The following is a 26,795-nucleotide window of genomic DNA, read 5'->3' on the forward strand; positions in this document are numbered from 1 at the left end:
TGTTTCTCCTTAAGGCTTATCCTTGAGGCTCCAGCCCTGCGGGACAACTGCTGCAAGAAAAAAAACAATGGCTCTGCTGGCCTCAAGGTGACATTTTTCCATATACAACCCAATTCCAGTGTTCAAATTAAAAAAAAAAAAAAAGAAGCCCATTATTATTCAGATGCAGGCTCAGCATGAGTTCTGGAATCTGATCTCCTCTGTTCTTAAAGCTAGAAGGCAAAGAGGGCACAGGTTCAGATTTGGAAGAAGTGTTGCCCGAGTACAGAAAAGACAAGACAAAGAGGGGTAGGTTGGGAATTGCCTGGCCCATCTCCAGGGATGGGCTACTTGGAAGACAAGGTCAGACTTTGCAACAAAAGAAAACGTTTCAGGCAGTAATTCGGAAGTTTTTGCATCCACTTTGTACTAGTCCCACTTGAACTCTGGGAAAATATGAGGCCCGCCCTTGTTTTCATTCTCCCAACAAGCCTCAGCAAGCTGTGACTGAATGATCTTTATTTCTAAAAATAATACCAACTTGGATCTCTAAGCTGATTCTCTCCATAGGATAACAGAAACCATGCTGGGGGTGAGAGCAAAACACCAGGCCTACGAGCCAAGAGTGCTGGGAGTGACACTTCCCAACTTCAGCAAGGACAGTGGTCTAGAGTAGCTGCGATGTTGGCCACTGGAAAACCTGAAATAGAAACACCGCGTCAAAATTCCTCAGTGGGGCAGAGATTGCACCCACTCACGCAGTCTGAGGGAACTTTGGGGGGCATTTCAGAGGGTCACAAATAACCCTCATGTCGTTGGAGATTTGAGTTCAAGTAGAAACCATCTAACGCCTTCTAGTGCCTTCTCTCTGTGCACTGCAGAAGCATCTGCCAACACCGAGACATTTCCTTGCCTCGTTGCCAGATTCATCCCAGCGCTGGCAAGATGGGAGCCGAGTGAAAGAAGCAGAAAGAGGAAAAGGGTCAGGGTGACAAGGGCTGGGCAGGTAGGAGCCGAACCCCGAGACTGGTTATAAGAAACCACAAACCAAGCAGATCGGGCAGTTTCCAGGTTGTTGGTTCGAGTGTGCCAAATCTGCCAGGTTCAAGGGAATCCTGGGTCCATGACAGCTCAAAGGGCCAAGCAGTGTCCACCACGGGAGTGGCCTGAGAGGCTACGGGGGCAAGGACGTGGCTCCGGGAGCCAAGTCTTACTAGCAGGGTGAGCCCAGGCAGACAGTTCTGCCTTCTTTGTAAGGTGGGACAGTAATAATCCTCACCTCTCTTAGGGTTTTGTGAGGGTTAAGTGGGTTAACACGTGCCAAGCGGTTCAGAGCTGGGCCTGGCAAGGAGAAGCCCTTAGGCAAAGGAGACGGGGGATGTGTAGTGTCTGTTAGCCGCGGGCCCATCAGGAGAGCAGAAGGCGCCGCCGTTATTTTCACTGATGAAGCAGAAACTGCAGGGCGGGCAGGGCAGGAAGCAGACACTGGGCGGACGGAGGGAGAGTAGGTGCAGGAAGCTGCGACCCCCGCGCTAGGGGAGAGGCAGGGTGTCGGATCCCGCGCTAGGGGCGCCATGGGGCTGGGAGCGGAGGGTCGGGGGAGACGCTCCCGGGAGCCCGAGCCGGCGGCCCAGGGTCCCCTCCCGCCGCGCGGGCCCCTCTCGCGCCCCCTGTCGGCAGAGCCCGGCGCGGAGCAGCGGGGCGCAGGGGGGAGGGTGGTTGCGGGGGGCGCGGGGCTGGAGGGGGCGAGGGGGGACCCTGCGAGCGGGTCTGAAGTGCAGGCCCCCGCCGGGCCGCAGCTCAGCATTCGAGTCGGTGCTGAAGTCAGGCGAGGATGGAGAAGGTTCTAGGGCGCAGGGACAGTGTGGCCGGGGCCAACTCCCAGGTGTCGGGGTCCCGCGAGTCCTCGGCAGGAGCCGGAGCAGCCAGGTGCAGAACCCAGCAGAGGAGGCGTGGACGCCGGCGGGGGGTCGGCTGGCCAGCAGGGGAACCCGGGGGTCCGGAGGTCCGGGGGGCAGAGGGTTCCCAGCCAGCGAGGGGCCGCTCGGGAGGCAGGACCTGGCCCTGTCCTGGCTCTGCCGGGTCACCTGGGGGCAAGGCACGCCCCCCAGGCCTGTCTCTCCGGTCTGTAAAATGGGAGGGTCATCTAAGTGCCATGGTGTGTGTACCGCCTGGCAGGGTGGGTGCCAGCTGGGGTCGTTCCTGTTCTCCGAGAACTACCAGAGCCCACGGCCCTGCCAGGAATGAAATGCACCCCACATTCTAAGTTCAGAGAGCCCCCAGCTGTGGGGCAGCCCCAAAAGTCAGTAGGGCCAAGGCTGAGGAACCCTGTTCTAGAGAAGGAGCTAGACCACCACTGTCCACTCACCCCAGGTGGTCACTACTGCTTTCTTTTCCTCTCCCCGCTGCCTCAGCTTCAGAGGAGCAGGCACCAAGAGAAGGAGGGGTGCGGGGGGCATTTTGTTCCCCTGCCCCAGGCGCCTCAGGCCTGATCTGTGCCGGGAAGGATGGGGAATGGGGTGGGATTTGAGACAATTTTGACTTTTTAAATGGGCAAGTCTTAAAAACCCAAGTGAGACTGTCTTACTAACAAAAAATAACTGGAAAAGTACAAAATCAGCCTGAGATGCCTTAACGGGAGTCTTATTACACAGTGGGAAAGAGGATTTTGACAGAGCACGGCTGGTGGTCGTTTCTGGAAAAATAAAACCAGGTGTACTTCAACAAGCCAAGTGTCCTTACTCAAACTGGCAACATATGTGCATTGCTTAACCTAGTGCTTGGCACAAAACAAGAGCCACTTGTATTCAGAGAGAAGCAGAAAATTAGCAGCCTCCATTGGAGAGAGAGGGCTTGAAGATACATATTGCCATTCAAGGGTAGCCAGGTTTCAGTTAAAGCCAGAACCAAGGAAACTGGGATGTTCTGAGAGCACATTTGAAGGAGTCTATTCTTAAGCTACAAATCAGTTCTTAAGACCAGAGCAGGTCCCTAAAGCTGACCCAACTCTTACTTCCCGAAGTCAAGAGTCTCTAAAGCGGGTTACCATCCACACCGCCTCTCCCTGTGCACACGCCCTGCTCTCACATCATGAGGTCTAATTCCTTCCCTTGGATCTAGGATGTCCTCCTGACTTGCTTGACCAAGAGAATGTGAAGTTCTGGAACTCCTGAGGCCGGGCTGTGAGAAGCCTTGCAGCTTCTGCCTGGGTCTCTGGGAACGTTTGCTCAAGGGATGTTCCCACCCAGGGCCATGCCCCGGGGAGCGGCCACACAGCACTCTGGCTAACAGCCCCAGCTGAACTCCCAGCCGACAGCCAGCATTTCCGTCTCTATGGGAGGGAGCCCCACTGACACTGCAACCAGGGAAGACCCCAAATGAGAACCATCCAGCGGAGCCCGGTCAACCCACAGCCACTGGGAGAGATCACAGCCGGTTGCTTCAAGCCTCTACGTTCTAGCGTGGTTTCTTACTCAGAAGCAAATAACTGAAACACTTCCTCAGGGAGTCAGGTGACTTTGGAAACATATGTTCCTCTCTTGGATGAAAAATTAATTGTCTTTCTAGTGATTGTCCGGGAACGATTTGCACAACTGGGATATGAGTGCTGATGGACAGGTAGAAACTTTACAAGACCAAAGACATCCTAAACATAAGAGCATTCCAGTGCCTTCCTCCCAGTCTCCTTCTCCTTTCCTCCTCCTTGCTAGTCTCCTCTTCCTGTCACTTCTCTCCCAATTCTTCCTAAATTTCAAACTCCTATTACACGACAAGCACCGTGGGCACACGGTCAGGTTCTTTAGAAATCTGACCTACCTTGGAAAACACAGCGTGGCCAGGCAGTGGGGACAGGAATGTTCCAGGACCAGGCCTCCAAGTCCTCCTGGTGGAAAGGTTCATTTGTCTCCATTCATCACACACAGGATAAGAGAATCCCCTGGTAATTAAATAGCAATTAGATATGAAGAAAAAGCATCTCTGAAATTGTATGACTGTCCAACAGGGAAAAAGGATTTAATTTGGCTTTTTAATTCACGTGCATGCCTGCTTTGACACCACCTCGCGGGAGCGGCTGTGGTAACGGCGGAGCCAGGCCTGCCCCCACACCTGGTCTGGGAGCCTGGGTGGCTGCCAGCTTTGTCAACAATCCCACATGTCCCACCTGTGGGGAGATAATGTCTGCAACACAATGTGTCACTTCTGCACTACCACCTGATTCATTTCCAGACATTGAATAGTCATTGGGACATTTCAGTTCATGATGCCTGTGGCAGTTGGAAGCTGTTGTGTACCCAGAAAAGGCCGTGTGCTTTTAATCCATTCCCATTGGTGTAGACCTAGTGTGGGTGGAACCTTCTGATTAGGTTATTTCAATTGAGATGTGACTGGTGTCATTCAAGGAGGGTCTGAATCCTCTTACTGGAGTCCTTTGTGAGGATAAAACCCATAGAGAAGCAGAGAGATGAAACCAAGAGAGGCTCACAGAGAGAAAAGCCCCAGAGAAGCTAAGAGGAGACCCACAAAAGCTCAGAGAGGAGGCCACTGGAACCAGAAGCTGAAAGCAATGGAACCCGGGAGCGAAGGACCAGCAGACGCCGGCCATGTGCCTTCCCACATGACAGAGGTGTCCCAGATGCCAGCTGTCCGTCTTCAGAGTCCAGGTATCGTCCTCTTGATGCCTTGAGTTGGACATTTTCACAAACTAAGAACTGTAAATTGTAAGTTAATAAATCCCCATTGCGAAGGCCAAACCATTTCTGGTATATTGCATTCTGGCAGGTTTAGCAAACAGAAACAATGCCCTTTAAAGTTTCCTGTGGCTTTTATAGAAATCTGAGCAAGGTCTTTTCATTTTCCCACCTGCTTGGAAAACAGGCTCCATAACTTCCTTTTATGCTTAGTCAGTGGTTCCAAAACTCGTCTGTCCATAAGAATCTCTGGAGATCTTTGAAAAATTCCAAAGTTCAGGGCCACATTCCAGAACAATTAAATCACAATCTCTGGGGGCTGGACTCAGGCTTCAGGATTCTTGAAAAATACATTGCTCAGTTTGGGAATCTTGGTGCCAAGTAAATGCCCCCAGAGGTGGATTTGGCCATCAGCAGCTGCCCAAGCAGGCAGGCTGGGGGAACCACTGCCCGCTGTATCCTCTCTAGAGAGCTGCTTCCCTTAAGGAATATTCTGTGGCCAAACTCGCTTACAGTGACCTCTTAGCACTTTTGATGTCTGAGTTAGCTGGTAAAACCTTTAAAAAAAAAAGGATGGATTTTTTTTTTTCATTTCTGTCTCTAACATATTTTTGTTTTTATTGCATTTTTAAGTGTTTTTTTCCATTTATAAAAATACATTGCATAAGTTGTCAGTGTTGAGCAGGGGAGTGACTGGAAGGGGGCATGTGGGATTTCTAGACTCCTGTTCTGTTTCTAGATTAATTGGGCATGTTGATTTGTAAACATTCATAGAACATATGATCTGTATACTTTCTACATGTATCTATATCTCAACAAGAAGTTTAAAACATACACACGCACATTGCATGCCTATCGTGGAAAATACAGAAAAGTAAGAAGAACTATCAATATGCTGTTTATAAGAGACTCATCTTAGACCCAGAGACACAAAGAGACTGAAAGTGAAAGGATGGAAAAAATATTTCATGCAAGCTACAGCCAAAAGAAAGCAGGGGTAGCAATATTAATATCAGACAAAATAGACTTTAAATGCAAAGATGTCATAAGAGACAAAGAAGGACACTATATATTAATAAAAGGGACAATTCACCAAGAAGAAATAACAATCAAATGTTTATGCACCCAGTCAAGGTGCTCCAAAGTACATGATACAAACATTGGCAAAACTGAAGGGAGCAATAGACATTTTTACAATAATAGTGGGAGACTTCAATACACCACTCTCTTCATTTTTTAAATGATTCAATTTTATTGAGATATATTCACATAACATAGTCATACAAAGGGTACAATCAGTTGTTCACAGTACCACCATATAGCTGTGTGTCCATCACCAAAATTAATTTTTGAACATTTTCATTACCACACACACAAAAGTAATAAGAATAAAAATTAAAGTGAAAAAGAACAATTCAAGTAAAAAAGATCACTGGGTGCTTTTTTTTTTTTTTTTCTTTTTTTGCCCCCATTTTTCTACTCATCCATCCATACACTGGACAAAGGGGAGTGTGGTCTATATGGCTTTACCAATCACATTGTCACCTCTCATAAGCTACAGTTGTATACAATCGTCTTCAAGATTCAGGGGTTCTGGGTTGTAGTTCGATAGTTTCAGGTATTTACTAGTAGCTATTCCAGTTCACTAGAACCTAAAAACGGTTATATTATGTATAATAGTGCCCACCAGAGTGATCTCTTAGCTCCTTTTGGAATCTCTCAGCCACTGAGACTTATTTCATTTCATTTCATATACCCTTTTTGGTCAAGAAGATGTTCTCCATCCCACGATGCCAGGTCTAGATTCCTCCCTGGGAGTCATATTCCACGTTGCCAGGGAGATTCACTCCCCTGGGGCACCACTCTCTTCTATAGATAGAACAACCAGACAGAGGACCAGTAAGGAAATTGAGAACCTGAACAATGTGATAAATGAATTAGACTTAACAGACATATATAGAACGTTACATCCCAAATTACCAGGATATACATTCTTCTCTAGTACTCATGGAACATTCTCCAGGATAGATCATATGCTGGTGCATAAAACAAGCCTCAATAAATTTAAAAAGATTGAAATTATTCAAAGCACATTCTCTGACCACAAAGGAATGCAACTAGAAGTCAATAACCATCAAAGAACCAGAACATTCACAAATAGGCGGAGGTTAAACAACGAACTCCTAAACCATCAGTGGGTCAAAGAAGAAATTTCAAGAGAAACTGCTGAATATCTAGAGACGGATGAAAACGAGAACACAACATATCAAAACCTATGGGATGCAGTGAAGGTGGTGCTGAGGGAGAAATTTGTAGCTCTGAATTCATACATTAAAAAGAAAGAAAGAGCTAAAATTAAAGAACTGAACAACTGAAGAAGCCAGAGAATGATCAGCAAACTAACCCTAAAGCAAGTAGAAGAAAAGAAATAACAAGGATTAAAGCAGAAATAAATGATAGGGAAAACAAAAAAAAAAATAGAATAAACAAAACCAAAAGTTTGTTCTTTGAGAAGATCAACAAGATTGACAAACACTTAGCTAGACTGACAAAGTAAAAAAGAGAGAAGACCCAATAAACAAAATCATAAATGAGAGGGGGGACATTACTGTGGATCCCAAAGAAATTTAAAAAATCATAAGAGGATACTATGAACAACTGTATGCCAACAAGCTAGATAATATAGAGGAAATGGAGAATTTCCTGGAAACACAAGAACAGCCTAGACTGACTCGAGAGGAAATAGGAGACCTCAACAAACCTATTACAAATAAGGAGATCCAATCAATCATCAAAAAACTTCCTACAAATAAAAGCGCAGGGCCAGATGGCTTCACAGGGGACTGTTACCAAACTTTCCATAAAGAAATGACACCATTCCTGCTAAACTCTTTAAAAAATTTGAAGAAAAAGGAACACTACCTAACTCATTTTATGAAACTAATATCACTCTGATACCAAAACCAGGTAAAGATGCTACAAGAAAGGAAAACTACAGGCTAATCTCCCTAATGAATATAGATACAAAAAGTCTCAAAAAAAATATTTGCAAATCGAATCCAAAGACACATTAAAAGAATCATACACCACGACCAAGTGGGGTTCATTCCAGGCATGCAAGGGTGTTTCAACATAAGAAAATCAATCAATGTAATACAACACATTAACAAATTGAAAAGGAAAAATCAAATGATCATCTCAATAGATGCTGAAAAAGCATTCAACAAAATTCAGCATCCTTTTTTGATAAAATCACTTCAAAAGGTAGGAATTGAAGGAAACTTACTCAGTATGATAAAGGGCGTATATGAAAAACCCACAGCCAGGATAATACTCAATGGTGAGAGACTGAAAGCCTTCCCCCTAAGATGAGGAACGAGACAAGGATGCCCGCTGTCATCACTATTATTCAACTTTGTGCTAGAAGTTCTAGCCACAGCAGTCCAGCAAAACAAAGAAATAAAAGTCATCCAAATTGGAAAGGAAGAAGTAAAACTCATTATTTGCAGATGATATGATCATATATTTGGAAAATCCTGAGAAATCGATGACACAGCTACTTGAGCTAATAAATTCAGCAAAAAGGGGGATACAAGATTAATGCACATAAGTCAGTAATGTTCCTATATACTAGAAGTGACCTAACTGAAGACACACTCAAGAAAAAAATTCCATTCACAATAGCAACTAAAAAAATCAAGTACCTAGGAATAAACTTAACCAATGTGATACAAGGAGATACTAAAAGACCTCTACACAGAAAATTACATAACTTTACTAAAAGAAATAAAAGGGGACCTAAACAGGTGGAAAGATATTCCATGTCCATGGATAGGAGGGCTAAACATCATTAAGATGTCAATCCTACCCAAACTGATCTACAGTTTCAATGCAATTGTAATCAAAATTCCAACAACCTACTTTGCAGACTTGGAAAAGCTAGTTATCAAATTTAATTGGAAGGGAAAGATGCCTCAAATTTCTAAAAACATTCTAAAAAAGAAAAATGAAGTGGGAGGACTTACACTACCTGACTTTGAAGCCTACTGTAAAGCCACAGTAGTCAAAACATCATGGTACTGGCACAAAGATAGACATATTGATCAATGGAATCAAACTGAGAGTTCAGAAATAGACCCCCAGATCTATGGTCGACTGATTTCTGATAAGGCCCCCAAATCCATTGAGCTGTGACGGAACAGTCTCTTCAACAATAGGGCTGGGAGAACTGGATATCCATATCCAAAAGAATGAAAGAGGACCCCTACCTCACACCCTATACAAAAATTAACTCAAAGTGGATCAGAGACCCCAATAAAAGAGACAGTACCATAAAACTCCTAGGAGATAATGTATAAACATCTTCAAGACCTAGTATTAGGAGTTAGCTTCTTAGACCCTGTGCTGTTTGAATGTATTATGTCCCCTAGAAAAAGCCATATTCTTTGATGCAGTCTTGTGAGGCACACATTTTAGTGTTGATTAGATTGGAATTCTTGGAGTGTTTCCATGGAGATGTGCCCCACCCAACTGTGGGTGATGACTGATGGGATAATTTCCATGGAGGTGTAACCCCACCCATTCAGGGTGGGTCTAAATTCAATCACTGGAGCCATATAAATGAGCTGACAAACAGAAGGAACTCAGTGCAGCCGTGAGTGACATTTTGAAGAGGAGCTACAGCAAAGAGCGACATTTTGAAGAAAGCACAGGAGCTGCAGATGAGAGACAGTTTGAAGACGGCCTTTGAAAGCAGACTTTTGCTCCAGAGAAGCTAAGGGAGGATAAACGCCCCAAGAGCAACTGAGAGTGACATTTTTGAGGAACTGCAGCCTAGAGTGGAACATCCTGGGAAAAAGCCATTTTGAAACCAGAACTTTGGAGCAGACGCAGCCACGTGCCTTCCCAGCTAACAGAGGTTTTCCGGACACCATTGGCCATCCTCCAGTGAAGGTACCCGACTGCTGATGTGTTACCTTGGACACTTTATGGCCTTAAGACTGTAACTGTGTAACCAAATAAACCCCCTTTTATAAAAGCCAATCCATCTCTGGTGTTCTGCATTCTGGCAGCATTAGCAAACTAGAACAGACCCAAAGCACAAGCAATGAAATAAATGGGGAGTCCTCAAAATCAAAAGCTTCTGTACCTCAAAGGAATTTGTCAAAATGGGGAAGAGGCAACCAACACAATGGGAGAAAATATTTGGAACCTATGTATCTGACAAGAGACTGATATCCTGCATATATAAAGAAATCCTGCAATTCAACAACAATAGTACAAACAGCCCAATTATAAAATGGGCAAAAGATATGAAAAGACATTTTTTCCAAAGAGGAAATACAAATGTCTAAAAAACACCTGAAAAAAATGTTCATATTCCCTAGTGTGATGGTTAGGTTGATGTGTCAACTTGGCCAGGTAATGGTACTCAGTTGTCTGGTCAAGCAAGCACTATACACTAGAAATGTAAGGACATTTGTAGCTGGTTAATAAACCAGAAGGCTGGTTTATTAAATCATCAGTCAATTGGCTGCAGCTGTCAACAAAGGGTGTGTCTTCCACAATGAGAGAATGCAGGTGGCTGGATTTAATCGAATCAGTTGAAGACTTTTAAGCGAGGACCTTCACTTCTTCGGCTGACCAGCAAACAGTTTCCTGAGGAGTTCATGAAGTTGCCAGTTCTCTGCCTGAGGGTTCATCGAACATCTTCATTGGAGTTGCCAGTCTGCTGCCTGCCCTACGGAATTTGGACTCTTGCATCCCCACAGTTGCGTGAGACACTTTTATAAATATTATATTTATAGATATCTCTTGTTGATTCTGTTTCCTTAGAGAACCCTAACTAATACAACTAGCTATTAGGGAAATGCAAATCAAAACCACAATGAGATATCATCTCACACCAATTAGAATGGCTGCCATTAAACAAACAGGAAACTACAAATGCTGGAGGGGATGTGGAGAAATTGGAACCCTTATTCATTGCTGGTGGGACTGTATAAAGGTACAGCTGCTGTGGAAAACAGTTTAGTGGTTCCTGAGAAAACTAGATATTAAGGTACCATATGACCCAGCAATGTCACTTCTCAGTATATACCCAGAAGATCTGAAAGCAGTGACATGAACAGACGTTTGCACACTTATGTTCAGAGCAGCACTGTTCACAATTGCCAAGAGATGGAAACAATCTAAGTGTCCTTCAACAGATGAGTGGATAAACAAAATGTTGTGTATACATGCGATGGAATACTATGCAGCAGTAAGAAGGATCGAGGTCCTGAAACATAGGACAACATGGATGAACCTTGAAGACATAATGCTGAGTGAAATAAGCCAGACACAAAAGGAGAGTTATTGTATGTTACCACTAATGTGAACTCCCTGAATAATGTAAAATCAGTGTCTTATAATTTAGAATATAGAGGATCCAGAGATAGAAGCTGGTGAAGGGGGAATGATAACCTAATATGTACAGACATGATAATGAGGGTGAACTTAAAGGTATGGGAACGGACAGGAGTGATGACAGTCCGATAATAGGATTGTAAGTATCAGACCTGCACTGAAGGCAAATATGATTGGCAGTGGTTGTTTAAAGGCATGTAACCCACATAGTAGCACTACAAATATAAATAAGTGTTTGCATGATATACTTGTAAGGTATGACACTGGTACAAAGAGTTAACAATAGAGTGGTATATGGAAAAACTACTGTGCCGGTTTGAATGTATTATGTCCACCAGAAAAAGCCATATTCTTTGATGAAATCTTGTGGAGCAGACGTTTTAGTGCTGATTAGATTGGAATCCTTTGAGTGTTTCCGTGGAGATGCACCCCACCCAACTGTGGGAGATGACTCTGATTGGATAATTTCCATGAAGGTTTTACCCCACTCATTCAGGGTGGGTCTAAATTAAATCACTGGAGCCACATAAATGAGCTGACAAACAGAAGGAACTTAGTGCAGCTGTGAGTGACATTTTGAAGAGGAGCTACAGCCAAGAGGGACGCTTTGAAGAATGCACAGAACCTGAGAGAGTAGCTGCAGATGAGAGACAGTTTGAAGACGGCCGTTGAAAGCAGACTCTTGCTACAGAGAAGCTAAGAGAGGACAAACACCCCAAGAGCAACTAAGAGTGACAGTTTTGAGGAACTGCAGCCTAGAGAGGAACGTCCTGGGAGAAAGCCATTTTGAAACCAGAACTTGGAGCAGACGGCGGCCACTTGCCTTCCCAGCTAACAGAGGTTTTCTGGACACCATTGGCCATCCTCCAGTGAAGGTACCCGATTGTTGATGTGTTACCTTGGACACTTTATGGCCTTAAGACTGTAACTGTGTAACCAAATAAACCCCCTTTTATAAAAGCCAATCCATTTCTGGTGTTTTGCATTCCTGCAGCATTAGCAAACTAGAACAACTACCCATTACATATTATAGACTATATTTAATAGGAATACTTTACCAGCACTACACTAATACTAGGGATGAAAAATTAGCGGCTGATAAGAGCTCTAGGATGTTTTGTGTTATGGTAATTGTTTAAAATTGAGAGGGATGATGATTGTACAACTAAGTGAAGACAATGTTAAAAATAAACTGATAAACTTATAAAACTTATAAACTGATAAACTTATAAAAGATAAAAGATAAACTGATCATTTATCTTGGACAGAATATATGCTATGTGAAATTAGGAACCCATTACTTAAGAACTCAAGCCCTTAATCTTGAGGCTTGCTCTTGTGAAACTTAGGGCTGTGGCCTTTCTCTCTCTAAGGCAATTTGGCAAATAAATTCATTGCCCTCCCCTCTACGTGGGACATGACTCCCAGGGAAGTGACTCTCCCTGGTGATGTGGGTCACGACTCCCAGGAATGAGCCTGGCTCTGGCATCAAGGGATTGAAAATGCCTTCTAGACCAAAAAGGGGAAAAGAAAGGTAACAAAATAAGGTTACAGTGGCTAAGAGATTTCAAATAGAGTCGAAAGGCTATCCTGGAGGTTATTCTTATGCAATCTCCAGCTAGATCTCCCAAATGGCCACAGTATGCCATGCCCTTACCAAAAGTAGTCCCTAAATACCTAGGTTCCTATCTAAGATTCTATAAAAAGTTTCACTCACTAAATTTATGTCTCAGATACTTAAATCCACCATAGTGTTCCTATGCCAGACAAGTCCTAAAACCCGGAGGCAATAGCCTCTTTAAAAACAGCAACCAGATACAGTCCCCTTCCCCATACTGTTGACATCCTTTTTCAATATGAACAAGTTAGGGTGGTCACTGCCTAGACACCCCTGAAGATTAAGTGATTAAATGAAAGGAAGGGGTAGCAACAGACAAGATAGGATTTAACAGAGGATTACGAATACTGAATCTTTATTTAAATACATATATTTTTGGATGCTAGGGTATTGGGATGGCTAGAGGGAAATGACTGAAATGGTAGAACTGAAGCTCATAGCATTCTTAGAGGTTTGCTCTATAGCTACTTGTTAAATTGTCCTTGGAGAGTTATCGAACTTTCTGTACATATATTTCACAATAGGGAAAGAACTGAAACTGTGGAACTGTGACCCATAACATTCTTTGAGGTTGCCTATGTAACTACTTGTTAGATCCTACTTTGAAGGTTCTCACCTTTCTGTATATATGTCATATTTTACAATAAAGAAATAACTGTAATTGTGAAACTGTGGCTCATAGCATTCTTTGAAATTTGCTCTCTACTTTTTGAATTGTACTTTGAAAGTTATTACTGTTATGTATATATGTTAAATTTCACAATAAAAATATATTTTAAAAAAGAAAGAAAACTAAGAAGAAATAGTGATAGCCAAGGATTGGCACTTAGGGTCTCTACAAAGGAACATATAGTTTCTTTTTCATCACCCCAAAATTAAACCCCTTACCCGTTAAGCGGTTACTCCCCATTTCCCCTTCCCCTAAGCCTTGGCCCCACCAATCTGCTCTCTGTCTCTATGGATTTACCCATTCTGGATATTTCATATACATGATATCACACAATATGTGACCCTTTGGGTCTGGATTCTTTCACTCAGCATAATGTTCTCAAGGTTCATCTGTGTTGTAGCATGTACCAGTACTCCATTCCTTTTCATGGCCGAATAATATTCCATTGCACGGATAGGCCACGTTTTGCTTATCCGTTCCTCTTGATGGACATTGGTTTGCGTCCATCTTTGGGCTGTTATGAGTAATGTCACTGTGAACATTTGGTACAAGTTTTTGTGTGGACACATGCTTTCAGTGATTAATCGCAGAGCCTATGGAATTCTATGTTTAACTTCTTAAGGAACCTCGAGTCTCCCATTTTTAAAGACACTTTTCTCCAGGGCTGGTGGGTCCTTCTAGCCTTGTGTCACCCAATCCATTAAGACTGATTTTACATTAGCTTGTTATCGACACATCAACCTTTATTCAGTAGCAAGGTACAGGGGCTCGGTTTAGACCTGGAATTAGGCCCCTGCTCTTCAGCTCAGGATCCTCTGTATATTAAGAATGCCTCTGAGACCTCAGACACACGATGTTCACCAGGAAGGGGCAGGGATCTCACGGCATCCTGTGGCTTGCTGTCACCACAGCCGTCAACATCCGGTGCAGCTCCCACCCGGCCCTTCCCCAGTCAGCATGGCTCCTGCCCCGTGAAAGGCTGCAAACAGGAGTAACAGCAGATCCACCTGCGAGGGTGCAAGTGTTCAACGTGCCTCTCCCCTTAGAAATACCCTCGTGCCGGCCAGGAGCTGAAAGTAGGCAGACTGGAGCCCGTGCTCGTCATACATTGCAGTTATGAGTGTTTTCCCTTAGTAAGAGCTCCAAGTTCTCAATCTGAAAGCCAAATAGCCACAGATACATGAGACATGGCAACTGGAATTGAACCTGAAACTGTAGGCTCTTTGGTGCAAATGCCGAGCTCTGTGCTGTGGATTTTTCCAGGCTGTGCTAAGTCAGGAAGACCGCTGGGCCATTTGGGAGCCAGCTCTCCCTCCTGGGGCCCATCGGGCCTGAAGTGCCAAGCCGGGAGGAGGTGGGGGGTTGGACCGTGCCCTTCCTGAGCTCTTGGCATCCACGCAACAGCACCTGGCACCCAGATGCAGCTCTCTGCCCTGGGCCCTCTGCCAGAGGCATGCGGATGAGAGTGCTGCAGCCACAGCGGTGCAGTTCTCCAGCTTTAGAAGCCGTTCATTGCCTGGGGGCGTGCTCCAGAGCACTCAGTTCATTGTTGTCATTTCTCATCATTTCACTAACTTTTATTAGTCTGCAAGCCTTGACATTTCAGAGACATTGATAGTCAAGGTCTCGGCACCTGGGCAGGTGAACCCACAGCTACCCGTCCAGTCTCGAAGCAGCTGGCTTGTCCGATGGTGCCTTGAAGGAGAAATGACATCTTACCTCAACTTCAAGATGCTGGTCACGTCTCTGTGGTCAGGTCTGGAGGGCAACGAGCAAAGAGAACAGGGAGCTCTGCTTTCGGAAATGGCTCTGCTGTCGGATCCGCAGGGCATCACCCCTTCGCTGCCCTGAGGCTCAGTGAGGGATGCACATGTGGAACTGGGTTATGGTGGCCCCAGCCACCCGAGCCCATTCTCTACAGTCATTGCGTAAACGACCAGGGCTGTCTCTGGAATGTATGGAAGGCTTTGGCCTTCAGGAGAGGGGCCTCCAGGGAAGGGGGATTTCTACTTTGAGGATGTGGCTAATGTGCATCAGGGGTGGGAAACCTGGCTTTGTCCTTTTCCGGCTTGGCCAAGTCTGGTGCCAACGCCCCTCTGCTGCCCCCCAGCCCTCCACTAACTGGCTTCCATTGCCATGTTTAGGACGCATCCCCGGGGCAGCTGCCAGGGGGCAGGAGGGAGCCCCGAACAGGCGTTTCCAGAGGCAGTTTGTGTTTTTCTGGAACGGGGCAGAAAGGAGTTCACTGTCCTTTCACCTTCGGGCGGGTGGAAACCACCACGGACTATTAGAGCAAATGCGCTGCCCGGCTGGGGGCTGTGGCCAGCCCCCACTGTCTGTTTGCTTTGGGAACAGCCCAAGGACACAATTTAGAGTTCAGATGTGAAAGTGGAAAACACTGCAAAACAGAAAGCCCCCAGAAAACTGTGTGCACGCCCACCCCTCCAGCCTGGACACTCACTGGCTGGCCACAGATGAAAGCAGCCCGGCTCTCCCACTCCCACGCTGCACAGTCGCCAGGTCACTCTTCCTGATTCCCAGAAGCTTTTCCTTTGGGAATTACCCAAGGACTTTGTTTTTGTTTGTTTGTTTTGTTTTGTTTTTTTGCTCATTCATTGGTTTATTTTGTCTCTACTAAGCACATTAGTCTTTCATCATTTAAATATGACTTCATTATAAACCATTTTAATGTTTTTTCTCCCTCCCACTATAAAAAGACAGTAAGTAATTTGCTTTATCAACTATGAATAAATGTTCTGACTTCCTGTCATTCGTCTAATATGTGCCTCAGTGACAAATGAATAAGGCAGTAGGCTAAAGATGGATTTTTCAAATCATTTTCCACTTAAAAGTGCTGAGCTATGGAATCTAGTCTCTATAGGCACAACTGAAAGCCCTGGTTTAAAAACCATTACATAGTGTTGGATTCTGTCTATTCTATTAGTTTAAATGAGTGCAACTTTAGCATTATATTCAGAAAAATACTTCAGCATCCTTGAACAGTTTGGAGTGCTGAACTAGAAACCCACCCTAAACACACTTCTAACAGAAGTAATGCATTACCTGAAGAGAGGTTTCCAAAGCCTGCTGTTAGAGCCTAAGTATAATTGGGAAACACTGTTCGCAGTTTCACTCTTCAGGCAGTCCTTTGCCTTGGTCAGCCTTAATTAGGCCAAATTCCTGCAGGAAAATGCACCAGATTCACCATTTCTTAAGTTGCTACTGTTTTCTCTTCTTCTCTTCTTTGCCAAAAGGTTGTACTGAGCCAGGCTGTGCCCATGACAGCCAGCAAGCTGCAAGAGCACTTTTATTGTGCTGGCTTTGGGCATTTTCTGAGTCAGCATCTTCTCTTTGGCTTCGTCATGTACAGAAGGATTCCACGGAGAAAAGCTAATTGCCTAGGGGGTCCTCTGGTTTACGTTGGTCAAACAAATGAGCAGTGCCCACCTCAACACTGTCAACCACGTTACTTTTAAAGAGCTGAAACATCTTTTTCTTGCAGTACTGCAGCTGCTGGGTTTAGGGGGCTTACTGTAGCAATCTTGTAGAAAACTCTCCTTGCATACATTAATACTTGCCAATATTTGGCAAGTATTAATTACATTTCCACTTCCATTTTTGCAAATACTCTCTATTCACATCCAGTTGAGCCAAGGTGGGATCAACTAGCGGGTGAAAGATGGGACTATCAAAGGCCAGGCATGGACATTCGCCATCTGGGTAGTTATCAGGGATATAAACTGTAAACTTAAATACACCATCTTGATAAAGTCCGTGCCAGGTGAGTATTACTCAGAACTGCGCTGGTGCAGCACGATGAGGTGGCTGCACGCAGACACAGCTGACTTCTGCTTCTCAACCAAGGTAAGTTCTGCAAGAAGAGAATGTGCCAGGTGGAAGTGTCCGTAAGAAGCATGTGTGCCATTTGTCGACTGTGCTGAGGCACAGGAGATGTAGGCTTAATTACAGACAAAACATCTTGGGGAACAGAAGGCAGCTGTTTCTTTGGAGCAGTGCGTGGAGGACTGGTTATCACGTCCCCTGTTACTGTCTTCTCCTCACCATCAGATCGTTTGCATATGGAATTTCCCTTCCCTTGGATGGGAACACTTAGCAATTGTTGGGATTTTGAACAGGGATAAATGAAGAAGTGAGCATGAAGCATCTTTAGGTGGGATACAAGGCTGGCTGCAGCCTTGGCACCTGAGAAATTTCCAGGATGCAGGATGGACACTGGAGAACAGGCCAGAGCTGGCTTTGGGCCCAAACCGGAGCTGATGTCAGCAGGACCCTGTGGAATGTTCCTAGTTGGCAACTCTTCCTGCCCAGTGCGGTTCGCAGTGTGGCTGGCCTGGCCCAGCCCACCATGGAGTACAGCAGCTGGAGTGTCCGGTCACATGGCAGAGGCTGGGAGGCCACCACTTCCGTCTGGTGCCCAGGGGAGCCTGTACCCTGTGGCAAGCCCTTCCTGCAAAGAAGCATGGGGAATTCTGCCAGGCTGAAACGGAGGGGCTGGTCTGCATCCCACTAACTTCCTCAGGTGGAAAGTTGGGGTTTTGCAACCACGTAATTACTAGGTTTAGCAAAGATGCCAATTTCTCCCTTGTAAGTAATTTTAAAACAATGGAAACCAATTTCCTTCTAAAGGGCCTCTGCCAGGTGAGCAAAAGGTCACAAAGTCTGTAGAATAATCATGTCTTGATTCCACTGAGGGTGTTTTCAGCCCAGATGACTTCCTCCAAATACTTAGCTAGTTCCAGGTTTATGTTCACTCGGGCAGAGCTAGAGATGGGGGTGGGGAGTTATAAAAGAAGTTGAGGAGCTGAGTAAGGGGACAATTCCCAGACTCTTTCCCCACCCATCTGTGGTTGGCAGAATAACAGCCCCCAAAGATATCCACATTGTAATCCTGGAAGCTGTGATTACATCACCTCATGTGGCCAAGGGGACTTTGCTGATGTCCTTAAATTAAGGGATCCTGACATGGCGAGACTATCCTGGATTATCTGGGAGGGTCCACTGCAATTGCAAGGCTCCTTGTAAGGAGGCAGGAGGGGCAGGGGCAGGAGACGAGACATGAGGACGGCAGCAGAGGGCCGGACAGAGCGACTGGGAGACACTACGCTGCCAGCTTTGAACACAGAGGAAGGTGCCCACAGGCGGCCTCTGGAAACCGGAAAAGGCAAGGGGACACAGAGCTGCCGATCTGTTTTAGACTTCTGCCCTCCAGAACTGTGAGAGAATACATCTGCATTGTTTAAAATTTGTGGTGGTGCGGGATACTGATTACGTGCTTCAACCTGGCGGGCCTGGGCCGGGGGACCGGATCCACCCCTGGGGAGGGTAGTGGGTACGGGTGACAGCGCCCTCCACAGCCCCCCGGGCCTGAGAAGGTGAGGCCGGAGGCAGGCCCCAATTCCTCACCCAAAACCAACCGTTGGAGGAAGCTTGCCGGGTAAGACCGCCTCCCTCGTCTAACCACTCAACCCCTCCGTTACAATGCAACGTCCCCTACTGCCAGTGCGCATGCACCAATCATTGTGCAACACCCAACAACCAACCTCCGCGCCCTCTCAGAACCAATCCAAGCCTTTAACCTCTACAGCTACCCCGCCCTCTAGACCGCCCGTTATAAGCTTGTACTCTCCCCTAATAAACTCTCTTGGTTTCTTCACCCTAAAAAGAAACGTGTCCCGCCTGTTCCTTTCTCGCCGCCCTCCATACTTTGCACGCCTCCGCCGGGGACCTGGCCAAGTCCCCCGCCTCGCCCTCGCCTCCGGGAAAGAGCCCCCGCCGCCGGTACCCTCCGAGCAATCCTGAGAGCCTAGGATTTAGCGACCGGCCGCCACCCCCCCCCAGACAAATCAACTGCGACCGCATGGTGGTTTCTCACAGAAGCAATAGGAACCGAATCACCATCCACACAAGCCTCAGCTCTGTTTTTCCAAGGTGTGGGGTTAAGCTCATCTGCTGAGGAGGCCGAGGGTGCTCCAAGCCCGGGTGAAAGGGAGGTGGCCCCGGTGGGAGCCTGGGTGTGTGACGCGGACCTGCTGGCCCAAAGGTAACTCTGCCCAGCAGATAACATCCTGCTGTGGTGTTATCTCAAATCGCACCAGGCCATGACCAGGTCCCCAGAGAAGTCTGGCTCAGTGGCCTCCAGCCAGGAGGCTGGGGGTGCACAGGGACTGTGGGGACGTGGGACCCGGACCTCCTCTGTTGGGGGAGGAATGGCTGGACACAAGACATTCATCAGGGTCACAAGCTCAGATGCCTTCCGATGAAACGGCGGAATGCACGTGGCTCACAGCCCCAGGCCCACCCCACATGGAGAGGGTTCTGGAAGGTAATCACGCTGGGTCCCCAGCTTCAGTAAGGTCACCTATGAGGGGAGGGAGGCCACCCAAGGGGTAGAGCTAGGGCCACCCCACCACACTCCCAGAGCAGCCGAACACCTGCAGCGAAACAGAAACTCGGGTGAAGCACCCCCTCCCTGCCAGCGGCCGAGAATCCTGCGTGCCCGGTCTGCAACCCGGATCTCCCTGGGTGGCACGTGTTCTGGGAACCAGGCACCCTGGTCTGGCCTGGTCAGCCCTGGGAGAGCATCTAGGAGACTCTCCGAATGAAAAGGCACATCTGGGGCTGTCCTGGAATACAAGTCACAAAAAGAGTTTGCAGAGCTGGGCACCTCCCTTCGCCGGCCCCTGCCTGATTCAGGAGGTACAGGAGCTGAAGTCTCCCAGGGAAGGCAGCCCCAGGGGAGGGCGAGAAGGCGGCAGGAACACTCTCCAATAAAAAAACAAGCAATCTGCCAGGTGGCGGCCTTGACTCCAAGTTTAAGGAGGGTGGGCCCAGGCCTGGGGAATGCTTGCTTGCTTTCTCTGGGGGAAAAAAAAGGTTCTCAGGTGTGTCTCCCTGGGGAGCTGCCCAAAGAAGGAGGCAGAGTTTGGGGGAGATAGAAAGACATCCTGTCTACCTGACAAACAGGTACTACCTGTGAGCCCAGCTCTGGGCTGGCCAATCAGACCTCTCCACTGGCCCAAGCCACAGTGGCTGGTGATTTAATCAGGAACCGCGGGAGTGAAGCCAGGCAAGGGCTCAGAGCCGCTTTCACTCAGAGCAGCTGGGGTTTCTGGAGCAGCTCTGCGCCAACCCCCGCACCGGGCCAACAGACACCCAAACTTCACCCGGGAACCTGGTATATGGGGAACCCCGGGGGGTGGGGCGCTCTGGCAGGACTCCACCTCTCAGGCAGGTTTGCTGGGGCAGGGGGGAGCTTGAGCGCTCTGGGACTCCTGGGTTTGCTTTGCAGTTCTGTTCGGAGCTGGGTGGGAGGCTTGGGCAAGACCTTTCACCTCTCTGGGCTTCCGGTCTCCGAATGTTAAAAGGGGAGAAGCCTCAGGCCTGCCCAACCCTTGGTTCTCCTGCCAGCCAGGGATGCTGCTGGGTAAATTTCTTGAGCTCAGATTTACAATGCTCGGAAGAAGGGGCTGGAGAGAGGTCCCAGATTAGAGAGAGTGGGGGGTGGATGGGCAGTGAATGACAAGAATGAGGGGGGCAATGCAGAGGCTGTGAGGTGAGGGGGGCAGGGGTGAGGCGGAGGGGAGGACAGAGGAGCTATTGTGTGGACTGGAACCGGGGCCAGAGGGTTTTGCCGGTCACCGCCCTCCCACTGGGCCTTCCTGGGCTGGGAGGGGAGCAGGAGGAGCCCCCCCCGGAGGCTGCGGATAAAGCGCCTGGCAGGCTGCTGCCCCGCCTTCCCCCGCCCGGGGCAGTTGCTAGTCACCCCGAACCCCACCCGCACCCCCACCCCCAGGGCAGCCTGGGGGATCCCAGGAGTTACGAGAGGCGCTGCGACCGTTTCTCACCGCGGACTTAAGCACAGCGGGTCTTCCCAGCTCGGTGCTTCAATTTCCCCTCATCAAACCCTAAGGCTTTTGAGGCCTGATGCAAATGACCTGATTGTTTGAAATCCTCCAGGAAAAGAGGTTTGCACGAAGGAGCCTGGGGTGCGCGTGAACCTTTTGAAGGAACCGCGGCCGTCACAGCGCAGGGCAGGAAGAGGCCTCCCGAGCGCTGGAGGACGAGCTCACCCTGGAGGGTCTCCGCAGTCACCGACCACCCCGGGCTGAGACCTCGGGGGGCACCTGCCCCCACCCCCGCGTCTTCTGGGCGCCAAAGCCCCGGCTTCCATCACTCCTGGGAGGGGAGACGGAGGGAGCGCCCGGGAAGGGGGGGAAGAGGCGGGATCTGGTCCCCTCCCCCCCGCCGCCGCTCGCGTCCCCGCGTCGCGTGACCGTAGCGCTGCGGCTGCAGCGCTGTCCTCGGCCAGCGCCAGGTTCCCGGGAGGTGGAGGGCCCGGGGGCAGGTTGAGCGCCGCCGAGGGACCCCGGGCTGCAGAACCCGATCTCGGCGGACGCGCGCCGCGGCGCTGGGAGGGAGGCATGGTGCCCCCGCTGCCTCCCCTCGTTCCTTATTTCCCGGAGTTTCTTCGCCCGCGGGCGCGTCGCTGAGTCACCTTCCAGGAACGCGCTCGGGACCCAGCCGGGGCTGTCCAGGGGCCGTGCACCGCCCAGGCGCGTCCGGAGCCGCCCGGCCAGGGACCCGCGCTTCCCAGGCTGCGCCGCGTGCCCGTGGGCCCCCCGGAACCCGCCAGCCAAGCCCCCCAAATGTTGGGAAACGGGGCCGAGCCGCCTGGGTCCTTCAGAAAAGAAGATACCGCGGAGGCGTGCCTGAGATAAGGGCGCCACCCGGCTAACCTGCCTCTTCTCGGCCTTAAGAGGTGATGCGCCAGGAGAGGGGTGCGCGGGGCGGGGGCGGGGCGGGGCGGGGCGGGCGTGGGAGCCCTCTCCAGCCTGGGCCGGGATCTTCTTGGCCCTCTACGGGACTTCGATTTTTCCTAACAGAGCCCCAAGTCGGCCTTGGCAAAAACTTTCTTCTCTCCGTGCCTGCAAATAAAGCTCCAGGAATTTAACTCCTGGAGTTGCTCGCGGACACAGGTCAGACACTTGCCTGTGATATGTATATTACACAAACACTGACTCCACACGCCTACTTTTGCCTCTACTAGAGCGCAAACTCCCGCCCGCGTCTGCACCTTACCGCGGAGCCGGTGGGGATGGGAGGCAGGTCCCCAGCCTTTGCTCTCGATTCCCAATCGATCGGTTCCCTGGACCTGTTTACACCGCCAGGCTCCTGCCCGGGGCTGGGGCTGAAGGGGTGAGGACCTGGATCGCCCGCTGCAGGGCAGCTTGTCTGGCCCAGGTGGGCCTCGATGGTGTCCCCTGGGTGAAGGTACAAACTTCTGAGTTTCCCGACAAGGCCCGTTCGTCCCGCACGCCCGGGACGGCGTGCCTGGCGGCTTCTCGGGCTCCGTGGACCCGCAGCGGAGCTGCAGCTTCAGGACGCTAAAAATAACCCTCTGCCGGATTAGCTGGGCAGGAGTAAGGAAGGAGCCCCGGCGTCCGCGGGAGAGGCGCCCCAGCCAGGGGGAAGGACACCCGACGTGGTCCGGGACTCGAATTCTGGGCGTGCAGGGACAGAGCGCGCGGGGGCGGCGCTGCATCCCTGCCGCGGACGCCGCGGGCAGCTGTGGGTGAAGCGCAGGGCGGCGAGGTCGCGGCCGTGCGGTGCGGCCGTGGGTCCTGCGAGAGCGCTAAGCCGTACGCTCGGACCCAAGGCCGCCCCGCTCCCGGATATCCGACCGCCTCCGCCGCTCCTCCGGCCCGGCAGGGCGCCACATGCCTGCCAGCCACCTCCTTGGAGCAGCGGGGACCTGGGACGCGGCCACACTCCTGCGCCGGGGGCCTGCGCGTGGAGAGCGGTGGGCGCGGACGGTGCAGAAGGCGGTGCCGTGAGGCCGGGAACCCGTGGGCGGAATCCGGGTCTGGCGCGGGTCCCCCGACCCGGGAGCGAGGGGCGGGGCCTGGCCGGGCTCCAGGAGCCACAGCACCCTCCCCGCGGGGCGGCGCCGGGCGGCCAAGTTGAGCGAAAAGTTTGCGGCGGGAGGGAGGGAGTGCGGCCGGGGTCAGCGCCAGCCGGGTGCTCCAGTTGTCCCCGGACGCAGGGCTGAACACGGGGCTAGGTGCGTTTCGCTCCAGCCCAAGAAAAGGAGGGGCGGCGGCGCCTCTCCAGCAAAAAGGGCCTGCCCTCGCGCCGCTCGTGGCTCCCTCGCGGGCCCCGGGGGAACTGAGCCACGCAGCGCGCGGCCCCCGCGCCCACTCCGCGCTCGGGCGAGGGCAGGCGGCCGCTGGCGTCCTGGCCCGGGGACAGCCCGCGCGACCCCGGCGCTGCCCCCTTGGGCGCGGGGCGACCCTGGAGCTCCAGGTGGGGGCGCGGTGGGGGCGCGGTGACTGGACTAAAGGCGGGGATCGTTCACCCCAAACTCGGTGCCCCGCGGTGTCCGCCCAAGTTCTGGGATGTTTTACGCAACTGAATTTCCCTTCCCCTGCCAGCCCGGCGGAACGAGTAGCTGGTCAGACGGACAGATGCGCGGGGCTCTGACATCCCCAGAGAGAGACCCTTCGTCTCTGGGGGTGGGAGCTCGGCGCCAGCACGGAAGCGCCCTTGGTGGCACCGGACTCGGCTCTCCGTACCTCCCGGAAAACTGGGTCCCGGTCCCGCGGGGTTCCCGCGATGCCGGAGCTCGCAGCGCCCAGCTCATGGTCCCGGGGAGCCGCGGCCCCGGATTCCGCCAGCGCTGTCTCCTCTCCCTCAGGTCTGGCGGTCGCAGGGAATGACCCTGGTTCCCCCACAGTCCCAGCTCGGGGCGGGGACGCCTGCCTGGGCAGCACCGATAAGCAGCGGAAGGCAGGAGCCAGCGGCACGCCTCGGCCGCGGCCGCGCCCGGGCCCCCCTGGCGGAGGGAGCCGCGGGTTGAGGTTATGGATCCAGGTTTGTCGGGGGAAGGAAGGCGGGGGTCAGCGGGACGAAGGAGAGGGGCTGGGGACTCCAGAGAAACCCTTTTCCCGCCGTAGCCGACCGGCCCCGAGCCAAGGGCGGGCTGGCAGAGGCGCGGTGCTCACCGGCCCTCCGCACCCGAGGCCGCTTCCTCGGGCCAGCCACCTGGTGGGTCGATTACGAATGTCAGGCACCACCTCTGCACCCCCGGTGCCCCCGTTGTCATCCTCAGCCCCTACTGGCCGAATGGGGACGCGGCCGTTTCGCGTTTGTTTCCCCAGCGGGCGCCCCCCAGGGCCCCGGGTCCCGGCTCCCGCGGCCCTGCCACGTGCTGGTGCTGCTGAACCCGCGGGGTGGCAGGGGCAGGGGCCTGCAGCTCTTCCGCAGCCACGTGCAGCCCCTGCTGGCCGAGGCCAACGTCTCCTTCACGCTGGTGCTCACTGGTGAGTTGCTAGCCCCCAGCGGACTCGGGAAGGGCCCCCGCCCGGAATCCCGGCCCTGACAGCCACCCCGTCTCCCCGCAGAGCGGCGGAACCACGCGCGGGAGCTGGTGCGGTACGAGGAGCTGGGCCGCTGGGACGCGCTGGTGGTCATGTCCGGGGATGGGTTGATGCATGAGGTGAGGCCTGCGCGGCCAGGCTGGGACCTGGGGCGCCGTGGGGCCGCACGTGCGGGGGACGGCCGCCGGGCGCTCCCCAGACTGAGGCCGGGCGCGCATGCTCCAACAGGTGGTGAATGGGCTCATGGAGAGGCCTGACTGGGAGACGGCCATCCGCAAGCCCCTGTGCAGCCTCCCGGCCGGTTCTGGCAACGCGCTAGCATCTTCACTGAACCATTATGCAGGGTGAGAACACGGGGCCAGAGAGGACCTCGGATTCCCTTCTGTGCCGCCTTGCTGCCAGCCTTTCCTCTCTGTGTTCCCTCTTCTTCCACCCAAGGTTCCAGGGCCCTCTGCTGGTGACCCCAGTGGGGCTGCCACCACCCCCTCCCTCGGTTCCAGCCTGCCCCCTGGGGACCAGATGTGGCTTCCCCTGCCTTGATTCCCCAGGAGGAGGGAGGGAGGGAGGCTTGGGGCTCCTGCCCTGTCCCACGTGACTTGTTCCCCGCAGCTTTGAGCAGGTGACCAACGAAGGCCTTCTGACCAACTGCACGCTGCTGCTGTGCCGCGGGCTCCTGGCACCCATGAACCTGCTGTCGCTGCACACGGCCTCTGGGCTGCGCCTCTTCTCTGTGCTGAGCCTGGCGTGGGGCTTCATTGCCGACGTGGACCTGGAGAGTGAGAAGTATCGGTGCCTGGGCGAGAAGCGCTTCACTCTGGGCACCTTCCTGCGCCTGGCAACCCTGCGCATCTACCAGGGCAGACTGGCCTACCTCCCTGCAGAAAGGGCTGCCCCCCAGGGGACCGCCTTGCCTGCCCCGGGCAGACAGGGCCCGGCAGACGCGCACCTTGTGCCCCTGGAGGAGCCGGTGCCATCCCACTGGACCGTGGTGCCCGACCAGGAGTTCGTGCTGGTGCTGCTGCTGCTGCATTCGCACCTGAGCAGCGAGATGCTGGCGGCACCCATGGGCCTCTGTGCGGCCGGCCTCATGCACCTCTTCTACGTGCGGGCAGGCGTGTCTCGGGCCTCGCTGCTGCGCCTCTTCCTGGCCATGGAGAAGGGCAGGCACATGGAGTGCGACTGCCCCTACTTGGTCTACGTGCCCGTGGCAGCGTTCCGCCTGGAGCCCAAGGATGGCCAGGGTGCCTTTACTGTGGACGGGGAGCCAATGGCCAGCGAGGCTGTACAGGGTCAGGTGCAGCCCAACTTCCTGCGGCTGGTCAGTGGCTGTGTGGAGCCCCCACCCAGCGGCTGCCACCCCCACAAGAGCCCTCCTGACTCTGTGGGGCTCGCTGTGCCTTAGTCTCCTGGGGGAGGAAGTCAGGACCTTTCCTCCTTTCCCCGGGAGGCGGGAAGGGGTGGGAGGGCTCCCCTGGAGGAGGGTGGAGGCCGCGCTTTGGAAGGTCAGACTCTGCTCACCAGAGGCCCGAATGTGGCTCCAGACCAAGAGCCCAGCTGCCCCTGGAAGCCACTCGACCTTTTTGTGGGAGCCCCATCCCATGAATCCAATCCAAATAAAGTGACATTCCTAGCCTGCTGGTCCTGTCCTGGGTGGGGGGTTTGCTCCAGCCAGGGCTTCAGGTTATCTAATGTTAGAGATGCCTGATGGCACCCTGGACTGGTCAACGCCTGGTACTGGCTCCCAGGAACGGCTGTTTGAGAGGTGGACACTGGACCAGGGCTGGTCCCCCACTAGGCAGGGTGGGGTGGGGGCAGGGCTGTGCTCATTCCACCTGGGGACTGAAGGAACCTTGGCGCTTGGCCAGTTGCCTGACTCCACACCTGGGGAAAGTGAGGCTCAGAGCCAGCTCATCTCAACAAATCAGAGTAGTGGATCACGTGGACTCTAATTTAGCAAGAAAGAGAATCTGAGCCAGGGGCATCAGGGAGTAGGCAAGGAGCAAGGGGTGTATAGATTTCAGCAGTCAAAATGGCAG

General features: G+C 51.5%; 2 protein-coding genes across 2 annotated transcripts; one reads left to right on the plus strand and one right to left on the minus strand.

The window, feature by feature from the left end:
* Window positions 1–1,511: 1,511 nt before the first annotated feature.
* On the minus strand, window positions 1,512–23,866 carry LOC119514832 (collagen alpha-1(I) chain-like). The gene is made up of 8 exons (XM_037810546.1): window positions 23,812–23,866; window positions 23,487–23,712; window positions 22,861–23,428; window positions 22,463–22,793; window positions 21,480–22,061; window positions 19,477–19,531; window positions 17,729–17,831; window positions 1,512–2,066 (listed from the first exon to the last, which is right to left on the minus strand). Exons 1-8 carry the CDS (start codon window positions 23,864–23,866, stop codon window positions 1,512–1,514), a joined length of 2,475 nt encoding a protein of 824 aa, XP_037666474.1.
* On the plus strand, window positions 23,564–26,389 carry SPHK1 (sphingosine kinase 1). Its single transcript, XM_037808446.1, is given in 6 exon segments — window positions 23,564–24,185; window positions 24,188–24,253; window positions 24,541–24,702; window positions 24,784–24,878; window positions 24,988–25,103; window positions 25,369–26,389. Coding segments are annotated over 6 exon segments (1,422 nt in total). The 5' UTR covers window positions 23,564–23,995; the 3' UTR covers window positions 26,162–26,389.
* Window positions 26,390–26,795: the final 406 nt, after the last annotated feature.

This window comes from Choloepus didactylus, chromosome 18 (genome assembly GCF_015220235.1).
Source record: "Choloepus didactylus isolate mChoDid1 chromosome 18, mChoDid1.pri, whole genome shotgun sequence".
Lineage (NCBI taxonomy): Eukaryota > Metazoa > Chordata > Mammalia > Pilosa > Megalonychidae > Choloepus > Choloepus didactylus.

Bases quoted from the DNA above. Each gene is read 5' to 3' on its own strand.
- LOC119514832 (XM_037810546.1), bottom strand. From the start codon at position 23,866: ATGTCAGAGCCCCGCGCATCTGTCCGTCTGACCAGCTACTCGTTCCGC. The intron at 22,062-22,462 runs GTAAGGTGCAGA...TCTTTTCTGAAG, and splicing joins CCATCCCCACCGGCTCCGCG to GACCCAGGCGGCTCGGCCCC. The intron at 19,532-21,479 runs GTCGGTGACTGC...GTGCACCCCCAG, and splicing joins CGAGGTCTCAGCCCGGGGTG to CCTCCTGGCTGGAGGCCACT.